The 15,769-nt window shown below is 52.3% G+C and overlaps 3 protein-coding genes across 3 annotated transcripts; 2 read left to right on the top strand and 1 right to left on the bottom strand.

Annotated features, from left to right (window-relative positions):
• Positions 1 to 1,530: 1,530 nt before the first annotated feature.
• Positions 1,531 to 2,760, top strand: CTHT_0029110 (putative sequence-specific DNA binding protein; the record flags this gene model as incomplete). The annotated part of the gene is made up of 4 exons (XM_006693303.1): positions 1,531 to 2,231; positions 2,316 to 2,432; positions 2,509 to 2,610; positions 2,682 to 2,760. The coding sequence occupies 4 exons, from the start codon at positions 1,531 to 1,533 to the stop codon at positions 2,758 to 2,760; spliced, it is 999 nt and encodes a 332-aa protein (XP_006693366.1).
• An 8,828-nt stretch (positions 2,761 to 11,588) lies between these two features.
• On the bottom strand, positions 11,589 to 14,022 carry CTHT_0029100 (putative inorganic anion exchanger protein; the record flags this gene model as incomplete). Its single annotated transcript, XM_006693302.1, has 5 exons — positions 11,589 to 12,598; positions 12,718 to 13,208; positions 13,264 to 13,329; positions 13,386 to 13,556; positions 13,622 to 14,022. 5 exons carry the CDS (start codon positions 14,020 to 14,022, stop codon positions 11,589 to 11,591), a joined length of 2,139 nt encoding a protein of 712 aa, XP_006693365.1.
• Positions 14,023 to 14,658: 636 nt separating this feature from the next.
• CTHT_0029090 (uncharacterized protein) lies at positions 14,659 to 15,438 on the top strand (the record flags this gene model as incomplete). Its single annotated transcript, XM_006693301.1, has 2 exons — positions 14,659 to 14,690; positions 15,150 to 15,438. The coding sequence occupies 2 exons, from the start codon at positions 14,659 to 14,661 to the stop codon at positions 15,436 to 15,438; spliced, it is 321 nt and encodes a 106-aa protein (XP_006693364.1).
• Positions 15,439 to 15,769: the final 331 nt, after the last annotated feature.

Raw genomic sequence — 15,769 nt, 5'->3', positions numbered from 1 at the left:
ATTCTCATGCAGACACACGCGGTACATGCTCGCAGTCCGATGCTTGAGCCCTAACAATGCCTGCTGGCCTACTGTGTACTGCACCTGCACCTTTTCTTCACTTACCTACCATAACTGCCTTTTGGGTGTAAGTAAGCGTTGGCATGGACGACTTGCCCGCCCACCTCTCGGCTCCCCTCTCTATGTGAGCGCCATGCCCTTGGCTGGTTCCATCGAACTCGTGGAGACGGCATTACCCATTCAGCCGAGATCTTGTATGGCACACTGCTCTCAGTATCTAGCAACTTGGCTCGCTTCCGTCTACCCTTGAACGAAAGGGACACTCGCCTCTCAACAAGGCAATTGTGTGGCTCAGCAATCCCATTTCTGGAGGGATACCCGTTATTGTTATAGCGGAAACCATAGCTATCGACTTACCTCAAACGAGGTCTCCCACTGTTACAGCAACCGCTCAACACGACCCCCGGCGACTCGCCGTCAAACTTCCCGTCTTCTGCCAGGTACCAGGTACCCCCCCGGCTTTCGCAGTTCTCTCCCGTTCATTGTTGCGGTTGTCCGTGCGTGCCCTGTCCTGCCCTGCTCTCCTCGATCCTCTGCCCTGTACTCGAATGCGGTCTCGGCGCTTGCCCTGTCTACTCCACCGGTATTAAGCCCACTTGTATCCTACCCAAAAAGCAGAGTGCTGGGGGAGGGGCTGTCTTAATACCACCGACGGCAGCCTTTGGAAGACATCTTAACTCCCGGCCTGGTTCCGCTTCTAGAGGGATCTCCCGCTGACACACTGCTCTACCGACCAACAACTGACAACGCGAAGCTTATACAAAGCCGCTTCCCGGCTCCCACCTCTCCGGGTCAAGGAGGACCTGTTGACTTTCCCAGAGATCTACAATCTTCTGCTCATCATCCGGCAAGACGCTAATAACAAGTTTCTGGCTCGACAGCTGTTTGTGTAGATCACTCAACTAAAAAACAGGCTGCATGACATCGCCTCATCCTGGCTAGACCATTCGGTAACTCTGTCTGATCTTCGCTTTGACTGGTGGACTTGGCTTTGGTACGACACATTCACGCATTTGGCCCAGAGTGCCGTCCACGATCCCTGTTTTACTATCGTGGTTGGCAGGCTGACGGGATTTGGTAACCCAACGAGACTTATGGGAGTTCAGAAGGCAGGTTCTACATAGGCACTCTGCAGCCAGACGAATCTTGTCGGCACCTAATCAGCCTTCCATCTGCCTGTGCTCCCAAGCTGAGGATTCCTAGGAACACATCGACAGGAACCAACAATCGAGCATCGAATGGTGGCCAGTTTTTTTGGAAGGTGATGGGTGTTTGAAGTTCGTGATCATCCTGTGGTCTGTCTCGATCTCAACTCAGCTCGTTGTCATTTCGGTCCTTTCGGTCTCTTCACTTTCTATGCACAAAAGCTCGTTCGACGGCGAATCGTGAATCAACAGTGTGGGTAGTCTGAACTTATCCTCGCCGACGACTTTTTTTTTTCTCTAGCCGACGAGATATAGTCGAGTCCAAATGCTTGTTACCAGGCACGCCGCTACGGAGCAAAACCCTTGGTCGAGAAGCAAGTTTGAGACCGTCTTTCACAAACCTGTGGAAAGCTTACGCATGTCGAGCAACTTCGACCCCGTAACGCAGTCGGACTGGCATAGCCAGTACTCGTTTCTCCCCCCAGGAGAAAACAGCATCTTTTCTCAATCGTATGAGAATGCTTCAACTTCCAGTGAAAATGCCGAGTCCCAAGCGCAGTCACGCACGGTGACTGCATCCAGTATGAGTGTGGATGTTGAAGCATCGAAGCAAACAAGTTCGCCTCTGGGGCATCGCCTTGACCCTCTCGGCTTGCGGCAGCAGAAGCAGCCATCGCCAGCTCCCGAGCAGCCAGAAAACCAGGGCGAGACATACGGGCAAAAGGCTGGGGAGACCACTCATGAAGCGCCTACAGGGTCGAACGAAGCGCCGCATATACCCATGGAGCCAAATGCTCTGAACGTGAACTCATCAGCTGGTCAGGAGTCTGTTTTGGTACAAGCCCAGCCGGCAAGCGAGGAACAGAGTACGGCCAAGGAGGAAGTGGTTGTCGCGGTAGGGGATACTGAAATGACAGAGCCGACAAAACAAGGGGAAGAAGGAGGTGGAGCAGAAGGGCAGGCGCAGCAGCAAACGCAAGAAAGTGCCGATAAGACGATCCCGAGGAGAAAAATGAAGCGCTTCAGGTAAGCGACTATAGCACTTAACCCTCTGTCCAGCAAGATAGAGCGAAAGCTAACCCTACCAAGACTCACACACCAACAAACCAGATTCCTAATGAGTGAGTTTGCAAAACAACCACACCCCGATGCAGCACACAGGGAGCGACTTTCGCGCGAGATCCCTGGGCTTAGCCCTCGCCAAGTTCAAGTCTGGTTCCAGAACCGGTACGTCCTACTATGCCCACTCAAGTGTTAAGAGCTACCTCTTTCCGGGACATAAAAAACTCTGACAACCTCTCAGGCGAGCCAAGATTAAGCGCATGAACGCAGAGGACCGTGAACGAATGTTGAAGATGAGGGCAGTCCCGGACGACTTCGACAGCTTAAGCGCTCTTCATTCTCCGTATGGTGCCGTTCACCCTCTGGGGACGCCAATGACCTCTCCCGTAGATCTTGGCCCTTCCTCTTATACAGATCCTATGATGAGACCATTGATGGTGGACGTGCGGAGGCACGAGGGGGAAGATCACCATCTATCGCCAAGTGGCCTTAGTCCCGGGTTTGGGGGGATTGGCTTCAATCACTCTGGGGCACTTAGCACGCCTGACATCTTATCGCCGCTCTCGCCGACCTCAACAGATCGTTATGGCTACTCAAATCATCTTTCAGCGACAGCTCCGCTTAGCGCTGGGCCTCGAACATCAAATCCATTCACGCGACAAACAAGCCTTGATTCCGGGATCCAGCTTCATAATTCTCACGCACGAGGACAAATTCGGCCTTTACAGCCCCTTCAGTTGCGAGATACAATGACCAGGTCTCGATCTGATACGCTACACTCCCCGCTGCGTACGAGTATGTCCTGGAAAGGTGATGCTATTGACTATACGACATACCACGGGGGAAATTCATCACCTCAAGTGACGAATCGACCTCACGGACTGTATCAAGATCCCGTAGGGCCGAGCTCGGCAAGCACCCTGGGTGGTTATGACTCAACAACGTATTCCGGTATGATCAGATTGCCGCTCCTAAGCTTGACGCGCGTATCAAGCACTTTGAGAGGCTGAAGAAGCTGACACAATACAACAGGTTCCGCTGTTCAGTCCCCACCACATCTGAGCTACCCAAACTTCCAGTCGTCAAGTTTGCCCGCAACTCAACGAACATCGCGATTGCGAGCTGCTTCTGCATCCCTTCCTCTAGGCCTCGATATCCGAACGCAATTCCGCCCTACATTAGGGCCCGGCAGCCTTCAGTCAACCGTTCACTCCTCAGGGCCACGAAGTGCAACTACGTCACAACTGGGCGGCAATGCCGGTGGCGTCTCGTCCAGTTATACAGCAAGTTTTCCCTCAACTCCGCTTACAGCGCCGATCGATTTCTCCCTGCCACGAACCCCTGGCTTCCCCCGTTCCACGACCTCAACGGCTGCGACAGATTATTCGATGCCCCAGTTGAGCGCCCCAATTGCACCGCCGAACGACTTTGCACAGGCTTTCCAACATGCCAGTCTCCCAGGTGCTGCGACAAGGACGCCATTAAGAGATACATTCGGTGGAGCTGGAGGCCCTCTCGGGTTGGGAGGACATGGTGCTGGCTCGTCAGCGGCAGCGACAGACCAGCATCGTCCGGCAGACAGTTACTCATCAGATCCCTTGGGAATGAAGCGAAAGCGTAGTTGGACCGGGCCAACACCTGTGACGACTGCGACAGGGCATGGACCTTATGGAAGCACAGCATAGAGGACTACAAAAAGCACGGAGAATCAACAGGTCGCCCAAAAGGAGAAATCGCCAACAGGGCCCCTTTTATTGCACCCGTAAAAGACCAAGGCAGGTAGTATCGCGCAGCTCTATTTTGTGAGGGAATCATACCCTCGGCTGTGTTTTGAACTGCAGCCATGGTGGTCTTCAACCAGCCAACTGCACCACGGCTTCGTCACACAATTTCAACTCTCTTTCGCCGTCAACTATTCCTTTTCATCTACTCTCCGCACCTCACTGTTGATATTGAAGCGTCAGTTTCGAAGAATCGAACTGCCATCGACCTTACAATCTTTTTCTGGCTCACCGGCCTGGTTCAAGACTTTTCGGGATGGAGATTGCTCTTCAAGTTTAAGGCTCACGCTTCGCCTCACAATTCTTGTTCAATGTTCTCTTTATTTCTTTTTTCCTTTATTAGCAACACATGCCAAGGCTACTCACAAAATAGCCAAGTAGAGCCTCGGGTGTATTGCTCTGCTATCAATATCATTTGGATAACTCCCGAGCAGCACAGTTTTGATGAGGTGCTAACTGGGATCATAACATCAACCCATCTGCCACACCCATATTGGTATTTATTTTTTTATACTTCTGGCTCAAATTTCTGGGAATGATTGCGGGCTAGGGGATGCGCTGGTAACGAACAACAGGGACACACGGCTTAAAACCGTGAATTGGATACGCTTTAAGGGGTTGGGCTGGAATTGGGAGTCTGTATGAACGGACGATTAGGTTGGGTGGCTAGTTCTGTGTAACATGTTTTATGTTTGGGAGGGGCCTGTACGTATGTCGGGGAGACCGAGATGACAATGATGATGGAAATGAAGAGGGTGACCACATTCCCAAGCCACAATTCGTTACATGGATATCGGAATATGGCAAGCACGGACTTAACAGGTAGGATAAAGGAGCTACAACGTCGCTTCTTGACACCATGAAATCCAGTGGCATGGTCCCTTGGAGTACGGAAGCTCACATCTCCCCAGATCCGGCAACGACAAGAACGGGAAGAGGGGTAGAACTGACGAGTTATAGACAGGGCAATTTAGTGCTGTATTTCAGAAAGTTACTGGAAAAACGGCATGGGATGGAACATAGACCCATCCATCACCCTCTAACAATATCCCCCCACATGTTCAGTGCTAGTTAGGCCTGTCATGCGGCAGTCTTGATTGCCTTGCAGCAATGACAAGACGATTGGGGAAGAAGGAGGAAGAATCAGTCAGGTACATGGCACATTAGCGGGGCTGGTGCGTGCCTGCGAGCTCGTCTATGGAAAACGGAACCACAAACGCCCAGCTAATTGTCCAATCTACCACTTCATGACGCTGAGAAGTCATGTTAGGTTCCTTGGTAGGTCTCTCATACTTCCATTATTCTCGGGGGATTGGATATTCTTGCGATCCATCCTGACAGCCAAAGTCCCAAGGCCTGAGTTCAACCATGCTCCGTCAGTTGACCGATGGAGAGGACTCTGCCAACAAAGATGACATTGCCAGCGTGAAACTGCACTGCGGGGATTACCTCTCCGATGGCCACGTCTTTCGGAAGCCATTGCCGCCAGTCTCCAGAGATGCCTGATTGGCCGCGAATGGGAACGTCCTCATCTCGGTCATGGTCCCATGAACCGTATAACGGCCCGTTTCTTATAGCTCACACGGGTATAATATGCATGAATCGGGATTTACATGTACTGCGATCTTTCTGGGAAACGGGGCAAACTACCATTTGCCGATACACCACCTGAGTTACGTTACAGGCACTTAGGTACATGGCGCTATGCTGTGAGTGGTCCAAGTCCCGGACCTCAAGCAAGAGGGCAGCACCGGTCTGCACGTCAGAGGTGGCGCTCAAGCTGAATGTGCTGATGTCTTATCACATCGTTGATTGGCAGCGAGCTCTGCCGAGCACCGCCTAAGAAAGGCTTCGGCGGAGCATCTGGAAGACTTCCATCTTGGGAAGTGCTAAGGCTGATCGTTTCTGACGATCGGGCGGTAAACTCTCACAAAGTTGAGCGCAAGCAGTGAGTAATATCTTGGACGGCAATCAATCGAGATCTTGTTCAATGCTATGGCCAACAACCTCCGGGCAGGGACAGACATCATGACTGGCACCTTGGATCATCGATGCTTACAGTAGCATCCTCTAGTTGCCATGAAACAAGGGTCGCGGGGAAACAATCAGGGTTGCTTCCGTTCCCTCCGCGTCCGGGGAAAAGGTTGATCGGGAATTAAGGCATATTAGAACAACGTGCCCCGCAACGCCAGAAGGTGGAATGGAATGCCACAGTGCCTATTCTCGCTTGTGAAGTTGGCAGAGAAGCAGTCATTAGAATTGGGTGATTGGTCGCGTCTTGATGATGCAACACGACCTCGACTTCTACAACGTCAACAATACACCCGGTTGGCTTGTTGGTGGTTTTGATCGATGCTTTTTGATAATTAAGATTGACACGACTGAAGATCTTTGGTTCTTACCATCCGGCAGTCAAACAAATTACTCCCGTGGGGAGGTCAGGTACCTGACCCACACAGTTCAGATATTACCAGCTCCTGCAAAAACATCCCACTGCATGCTTTTGCAGAACGACGGAGAGCTTCCGATATCGTATCCTCGGCCACAGAGAAGACGATGCATATTCTACCAGGACTTCGGGCTGTGATGGAAAGTGGAATCTTGACATCAAGAGTGTTTGCTTGTGCTGCTGGTTATCTCGCGACCCGTCTCAATAAAAGGAATATCCAAGCTCTTAAAGCTGTTGGTGCGACACTCCTATGGGTACTTGGCCTGTACAGATGATTCTGGGAGGATAAGCAGCTGCAAGTGACGAGGTGTAAGCCGCAAGTTTGCCCAAGTTATCATATATTGTCAAAAGGGCAATCGGCATCAGCAAACGCATTCAGCCGTGGTGTTGGGGAATGGCTGCCCGCCGCCCAGGGAGAGGGAAGAGCCCACGAGTCCGTTCAGTTATCCAAGCCTTAAAGGGCCACCAGGCATGGATTACTAGACTACAACTGCTGGATGACGGTATAGACCTAACCTCGTCCGTTCATTGCTACGGTGGCCGTTGCTACCGGAAGTTGTTGACAGTTGCTTGTGATGCGCACACACACATGCTCTTGGCACTGTACCGCTCTTGACATATTCTGGCTGCCCCCGGCTGACTGCAGTTCTATGCACACAAAGAAAAACTGATGCGGCAGCGAATCAACGGCTGGATGCGCTGTGCATCGGGTGACGCTGCCAGTGAAGGCTCGAAAACCAGCCTCTGTGTGGACCCTCCAGTCTCCCCCCTCAGCTGTTTCAAACAATCAATGATGGATGAAAACTTCGCAACGGCAGTCCGGAAGGTGCTTGAGAAACGTCGGGAACTCTCTCTATTGTCAGGCAGGGATCAAGAGCTGCAATTGGCCGGGGCTGGGCACGCTCTGTACAGCGTAAACACAGGGGCAGGGACCGGGAACCCAGCTCTTCAAAGACTCAGGAAGGCCCTAACAACATCCTAGCCAGGCAGGATGGTATGCGTTCTGGGTGCTCTTTCTCTGTAGACCACATCCAAACACCAACGGGGGGACCGGGGGAATCGCAGATTCAGAGAAGCAGGTATCAAATATGTCAGAAAGGAAAGTGAAAGGGCGGCTGTACATTCGGGTTCCTATAACCACCCCACCCCCCTTATCAGATGTCAAGATGACATTGCTCTCCTCTTGTGAAAAGACAATAAATTCAAAACAAACAAATGGCGAAAAGGAAAAAAAAAAAAAAAAGAGAAAGCCATGACGAGAAGATGGACAACTCTAAGATACTTCTTCAGTGTAAAGGGGTTCTCGGAAGAGAATTATCACGAGAAAGCACCATTTCGGTAAGTCGGAAACCAAAACAGCGATCATTCGGGATTTACGATGGTAAAATACATCATTAAGCGAAGTTTTGCTCTTTGCTGCAGCTACAGCGACCTGGGGAAAAAGTCCGACTCGGAAGCGACGTGAAAGTTTTGACTTGGGCTTGATTTGGGAAGTGTCACCGGCTGTGATGACACGATCTGGGACCCACTAGGGCCACAATGGATCCAGGCCTAAGGGCGCTCAAGGCTTCAAGCCACAAAGTACCTGTCAAGCCCGAGCAGCCCTGCCACTCAACCCCTCTTAGGCTCTTGTTGCTACACCCCATAGCGCACCCCGCGGACACCCTGCAGCTAGCCCACCATGGTGCACGGGCCGCATCGATGGCTTGGGTAAAACACTCACAGCTGCTCCTTCCTGATCCAGTAAGACTGAAGCTTGTCTGTCCCCCGAACCTCGGCCGCTTGTGGCAGGGCCCACTTGCCCACTGGCCCTACCGGCTCCACTAACCCCACCTGCTCCACTGAAATCACAACGTCCCCTGCAAGCCGACAACAATGACCAGTCAGGGGCGATTGACCAATCACAGCTGAGAGCGACAAACAGAGTCTCGTCCTCCTCGTCGGCCATCCATCTTCGATTCGTCGATTCGTCAATCGTCGCTTCTGCTGGCCACTGCATGCCGTGCTACAACTTCGTGCATGCCACTCTACCACTCTACCACTTTGGAGGTTCCAGGTTGCCCTCTGTGACTGCGCTCACTATTCACTGTGTATCTGGACATGCATTTCAAATTTGCTCCGATGGCTTCTGAACTTGATCTGATGGACTCAATGAAAAACCACCTTCCCGTTGCCTGCACCACTGACCTCACGGTGGTATACCTAGCTTGGCAGGTTGGTATGTGGCTTTGAGGCAGTGAATGCCCGCTGGCCTCTAATGATTCTGAGTCTGAGAGCTGACAGACCCGAAGGATAAAGCGGTGGTAGGCCTCACCGCTCTCTCTACCTCAGGTTTGTCAGCAACCATGTCAATCCATCGTCCATAAAACCTCCGAGTATAAATGCGCAAGAATTCGCTTGCTCTAACTCAGTATCCCGACCTAAGACGGCGCGGTGGGTCATGGGTCTGACATCGCAGCAGCCGACCGTGCTTGCTACCTCGTGGAGAGACGGTTCACGGTAGCGATGTCATAACGGTGTGTTTGACCCGCTCATCGAGCTTGTCGGGTGAGCGAGAAAGCGAAAAAGGCGGAGCGCGAGGGAAGCACGAAACGGCCCAATTCGAGCCAACGCCGACAACCACAAAAACATCAGCGCCTACACGCTCTAAGTTGGTGAAGCAAGATGCTGCAGGCAGTAAGCAAGTCGGTATCCGATATCTGCCCTCCCGCACTGGGGCATTAACTGCTGTGTTCCGTTTCGCAGGCGCACATGGTGCAAAGCTTTGCCGGCTGATTTACGCTGTCCCTTGAGTCATGTTGACGACCCATGACCTGGCCGAGCCGTCTCGTGGCCTAGGAGACAATCTACGATTCACTCGGCTAAATTGCCCAGCTGTTCCTTAGGCAGTGCGGCGAGTCGCTTTCTTCACGGGAAACGAACGAAGCCAGACGGCCTTTTGTCTCCTGTCTCCTGTCTCCTGTCGCCTGACCTCGCTAGCACAAGTGACTGGACGGAGTCCCAAGTTGCCCGACATTTCTTGTCCTTACCACTGCCCAGGTGCCGTCAAATCTTGACCCTGGGCTACCTCCACGCAACACTCCCTCGCTCGGTCGCCTTCGTCTCTCTTATCGGCGTTCCAACTGCTGGGATCTAACAGATTGTGCGGAGATATGGCAGGCGACGAGGTGACAACCGAGGAGATGGTGAGAAACAGGTTGGAATCCAGGAGTTGCTGGAGTTGGTGCGGGGAGACTGCGTGAACGGGAAAGGACCAGGTACAGGTTGGGAGGCCGAGCTGTCGATCACACCAATCCAGCTATTTCGCGCAACATCCCGCGTGCGTGAGCCAGCCGGCTCTATCCAGCATGGCAATTTTCACGATCTCCATGGTCCAATCCTGCTGATTCCTGCCATCTGACGCATGAATGCCAGCTCTCAGCAAGACTCAGCTGACTAGATGGCTTCGAAGGGCGACTGATAGTAAAAGCAGCGACAGACGTGTGTGTCTATACCCTCTCCCACCTGCCTGGTTGACATGGTCAGATACTTGCTCGACGATATCTCTGCTCGCTGGATTGAAGTTGTCACGCGTTGGTTTGCTGCGCAGACTTGCCGTTTACCCCTCCTTACGGCTAGTTATCCGAACCCCGCGGCAGATGCGAGGGGCTCGCCATGGTTCACCCTGACGCCACCACGCTGTCACACCCGTTGATCTGGTTGACCCAGCCAAGATCCGCAGTCGGGGTTTCAGTGCCAATCATTCAGAAGCGTCCAGGGTCTCGGCGCTGTCTGTAAGGACCAGTCCTCCGGCTCTGACGGAGTGACAGGGCACGGGATTGGCTCATCGAATTGACGACAGCCATATAAGCGGGCAGTTTGGGGCTCCTCCAACCCAAAGATCCCGACTCGCCACTGCTTTCCTGTTTCTCGACTGCCTTCCTGCCGGAAATCCTTTAGTCATCGTAGTACGGCACCCGCGAAGAGGAGAACGAAAAGAGCAAGAGCCTCGGAACAGGATGTCGGTACGACGCCGTCAGAGAGCGCCCACGAGCGGTCCAACTAAGAGCCGTGGGGGGTTCATCGCTGGCTAGAATATGGCCATGATCTGTCTCCTCGACTGCAGGTTACATGCCGCTCGGTTGGAATGTGGATGAACGGGCAATCACGGAGATGTCGACAAAACGGAGCTTGCTGGTTAGGTCGTATGCCATCCTGTGAAACCTGCCTACAAGCGGGGGAAACGAATGGTGTTGTTGTAGCAACAGAAATCCTCTAGATTTGACTTGTGAGATGGGAGCAAGCACCTCTTTATGCCTCCCTGACTCCTCGCTGAAGGCTCCCCAAAGATCACAGGGTGGCTTATTCACTTGAATCATTCATCTCAAGTAATTCATTTCGATGATTTAAAGAAATATGCAAGCTGAAGGCTTAAATATTACGTTAATCGCTGATTGCCAGCTGCTGATTAGACACACTTCGACGGTTTTCTGGTTGGAGAGCTAAGAGTGGCGCGGATAATAGAAACCAGCTGTTTCAGGTAGGACAACAGGGCCCAACGCCAACGAAACAAATGAGCACGAATCATGAATCATCATTCTTATAGCCGCAAATTCATGATTGTCAGTCAACATTGATGACCGAGTACATGAACCACTTTGTGTCCCGCTCCCGTGACTATCACAAAATCAAGTATTGAATTACATGTGAAACTCAGCTCAGCACTGGCCTGTGAAGCCAAGCTTGAAAGCTCTTGTTCTGCATACTGCCACATTGCCAAGTGATCTTGAGAGCGTCCCATCAGGAAAGAATTTTGCGATGTTCATGATGGTCTTTAACTGGCTGTATATTACACATTCATTTAATGCCAAATCACGACCTTCCAAGAGCCAGTAGGCGTTGAAAGAAGGTCGATAGGCAAATTCGAAGTGGACAACAGTGCAAATGAACGATGACATCGTTCTGGTTGGTCTAAGCCAACCAAACATTGATGTTGCTTACTATTGAATATTACCCATCTATCCACATAGATGTCAGTCTATGCTCTAGGACTGTGAGCTTCTATCTGCATTACAATAACCTCTACACATTATGTATACCTGCCTGTGGTCTCTATGCGGGATCCCCAGCCGTGCGGTTGGCAACGCTCAACCGCCTCCTCACGCTCCCACTTCGACTCTCCCCCCGCTCGGCCAGTTCAACATCAGCCACAGCGCGTTCCTCTTTCTCCTTACGGTTTTGCGAGCGCCGTGATGACACCCGCCTAGCAAGCTCCCCGAGCTCTTCAGCCCCATCCTCTCCAGAGGACGACTCAGTCCCGCGCTGGGCTTCCAGGATAACACCTGAACCGGCATCAGCAACCCCGGCAATTGCGTCCTTTACCGACCCAGCGGCACCCCACGTGCCGCCGACGCTCTCCATTGTGAACGGGCTTGCAGTCGGCTCATCAAGCAAGGCCAGCTCCTGGGGAGTGAGCCACTTGGGCAGCAGCAGCGCGCGGACGGGAATCAGGGCAAAGATGAACACAGGGAATCCGACGGCCGCCACGGTCTGGGTGATGGCAAACGTGGCGCCGAAGCCAATCAGCTCAACGATGACAAAAAGCCACAGCTTCGCCCGCGGGCAGCGCAGCAAGGGGTGCGAGCGGGGTGTCAAACGCCGGTCGCGCGCCAGGAAGAGGAGCTTGGCTGTGATCCCGTTGCCTTCCAGGGCTTGGAAGCCCATGATGAAGAAGAGCCCGGCCAGGACGCCCTGGGGAACAAGATGCAGGACTTTGAGGAGCGGGCCGGACATGGTTCCGAGGGTGAGAAGGCCCTGTGCCAGGTTGGACACACGCTGCTCGACTACATAGGAAGCGCGAAGCTCATACTTGGCATCTCCGTCGTCATCATCGGTGGGAGAGAGATCTTCCTTATCTGTAGAGGAAGATGATTTGACTTTAATGTGTTCGGTCACACAGAGGGAGTTGGTGTGGAAGGGGGCTTGCGGGATCAGGCCGTTGGGGAAGGGCAGACCGAGCAGGCCAGCAACGCCAGTTGTTGCACCGAGGAGGAAGAGATCCCAGTGGAAGCCAGCAGGCTTCTTAAGGGGAAATTCGGTGCCCTGGGCAATGAGAGAAGACACTGTCCAGGGGTTAGATTTGAAATCATGGTTCAGTAGGGGTAGGTTTTTTTTTTTTTTGTTTTTTTGTGTGTGTGTGTGTGTGTGTGCGTGTGTGTGTTGGGTGGAGGCTAGAACGTACCATTGTGATCGAACCAAAACAAGATAGTCAGCAAAAGGGCAAATGGGATGGCGAGGAAGATGTCACCGACAGGAATGTCCCAGAAATGGATGAACCAGCCTCTTTCCGTGACAGTCGGTTCAAAAGAAATGCCAGTCGGGAGAGTTTCAACCTTGACCTGCCTCATCCGGCCAATGTGCACGAAGGCGGTGAAGAATACCAGGGTTAAGGGAGTGCCATAGTCTTTGATGAAAACGCGGATGTGGTGATGAAAGAGGGTGCTCTTGCCAATCTCACCACAGGCATAGGCGATAGCAAAAACAAGCAGAGCGAGAGCGACAGAGAGATAGAAGGGCTCTTCATTGCCAAGGGGCGTGAGAATCTGAATACCCTTCTGCAGATAGATGAAGGCCACATAGAAGCCGAAGATATCGCATGGGAAACGCGTCACGTAGCGAAGCCAGTTGCACGAGTTGGTAATGGCCAGGATCCAGTGGAAGACAAGTGACCACCTGTGAGTGTTAGTCGGCCAGTCTCGAGTCAAAACTCTTGATCTAAGGGACATACAGGCCAATCCAGCACATGAAGGCCAGGTAGTTTGTGCCTCTTGGGGCCATAATGTCATACACAGTACTGCGAAGGTCAGTCAGTCACATATCTAACCCCTGAAAAGAGTGAAGCACACATACTAGTTGAAGACGGTGATGGGGCCGGTGACACCAACGATCACCAGGGGCTGACAGGCAAAGAACGAAAACACTACAGCACCCAAAACCGACGCGAGCAGCACCTCGTTGACACCATAATTCATGTCCGTCTTGTTGAACATGTCCAGAGAAAAGGCAAGGGCAGGAAGGATACTATGTACGACCAGTCAGTTGCTGTCGCTCTCGAAGCTCATTATGCATAATGAGACAAAACTAACTTCGCAAAGAACATGTACACCGTGGCCGGCACAACGCGATAGTTCCATGCATCGGTCCAGTCGCTCAGATAGTACGGGGCGCGCTTCCGTACATCGTTAATCATTCCTTGAAAAAAGTGAATCCGCCACCATGGCTCGCGCGGGCATGATGGTGATCGGCTACTCCTCCTACCACCAAACCATCGTCGCCGTCGTGATCTTCCGGGTTCGTGGCCGTGTCCTTGCTCCGGATCACGGTTCTCATCTCCATCCTTCTCACCGGAGAAAGAGGCCAGGGCTTCTTCGGCCCCGGGGTCAGGATGGGCATGCGACGCGGATGCGCGGTAGCGGGACTCACTACCGGAGATGCCGGGGTTTCCGGGGCCGCCGGAGGTTGTGGAGTTCTTTTCCACACAGGCCATAGGAGACGGTAACTGCTCGTCCGAACAGAAGAAAGCTGACCTGAGGCGGTGTCGACAATAGCAAGAAGGGGGTTCCAATTGGTGGTGATGAAAAAGAGACAGGGATCGGAGAGATACCAGGGTTGAAAAGGAAGATAAGAAGCATAGAGGAATTACAAGAAATATGAAAATAAAGGGGGGGCCTATGAGTCTTTGTGAGATCTGCTCTCGGATCCCGTTGCAATTGGTCAGGGATGGGATAAAGGTCGATGTCGTCAACGACCACTGCAGTCCAACTCCTAGCGCTTCTTCTCACGCGTCGCCAACAAACATAGCGACCAAGTAACCCTGACCGCCTCTCTGTAAAATTTTCACCTGAAAATTCGGGTCCCGCAAGAAGGGTCGAATACTTAACAAACGACTATCAACTTCTCACAGGATCTTCAGAAAAACAAAATACAGCCTCAGGCTCTGGAAGATCTTGAACTAACGATGAATGTGACGGCCAGAGATAAAAAATTTTTTTGTGATGTTGGGCTTCTGGATGATGCCTTGCACTATTAAATCTCGTCATTTCTCGGCAGGCGGCGGCGATGGTATTTGTGGAACCAAGCTAAACTCAACATTGCGCAGGAGACGGCTCGGTCCCCCACAAAAATGCTGGAGTCCGGGCCCAGCAGAGCTTATCCGTACTTGTTACTCACATGGTAGTTCTACAGCGATATAAAAGAGTCGAAGATGGAAAGCCAAAGACGGAAGATGCCATCCAATGTCCGACCCGACGATTCTTATCTCTGCTGACAAGAAAATAGATAACATGCCTGGATATGGCTAGCATCCAGTTGATAGCCGAGAGCCGTGGCTGACCGCGACCTTGCTGTACAACGGTTGGCGAGAAACAAATACAGCAATATATTTACATAAGAAAGGCCCAAGGCAAAAACATCTACACCTATCATACACATACACCACCCATGTTTCATGCTAGGTAGTTACACAGCTTTCTGCATCCCGTCCGTCAGCTAGACAGACATCCTCCCTCCCACCCAAGGTATCTGGCTTCCAGAACAGACATGCAGTGCAGGAAGGAAGACTTCCAAGAAAGAAAAAAACGGGAAGCACAAGAGGAAGGGTCTGTCCCAACCCAGGATCGGCACTCCCCAGCCTATCCCGGTCTACATATACACGTCACGAGAGCTTCTCTTCGGCCTGCTCCCCTTCCTTCTTCGCGCAGCTGCCAGCAGCGTGCATTCTTCGATTTGCTGGCTCTCTCACTCGCAGCTAGAGACAGATGCGCTCCATAGCAACAACCTTGACGACAACGAAGATGCCGAGAACAACAATAACAAGGACAGGCCAAGATCGCGGGAAGATGACGAGGGAAAGGCAGATGACGAAGACCAAGCCAAGCGCATGGGTCACCACAACAAGGCGTAAGACCCTCTCTTCTGGGAAACTCCATCGCCCCAAATTCTGAATGCCTTCCATTCCTTTCCATTCCATGTTGCGCCATATTGTTACATGAAAATCGGGGAACAAGTTGATGAGAGTAGTGATAGGTAACAACCCGATGAAAGCGATGGTGGTGGTGGCGGTGGTGGTGTGTGTGGTATGGTAGCAGTGGTGGTAGGTAGCAGTTGCGGCAGTTATTGCTGCTGTGCAACACTCGGAACAAACCGCGTGCTCCTTTCCATGCCCTCCCTAACGAATCCCTTTCCCGACCGGCTGGCTGGGCTGGGCTGGGCTGGGCCGCTCCTTATTGTAACCC

This window comes from Thermochaetoides thermophila (assembly GCF_000221225.1).
Source record: "Thermochaetoides thermophila DSM 1495 unplaced genomic scaffold scf7180000011816, whole genome shotgun sequence".
In the NCBI taxonomy this organism is placed as follows: domain Eukaryota; kingdom Fungi; phylum Ascomycota; class Sordariomycetes; order Sordariales; family Chaetomiaceae; genus Thermochaetoides; species Thermochaetoides thermophila.
This window is presented reverse-complemented; position numbering and strand designations above follow the sequence as displayed.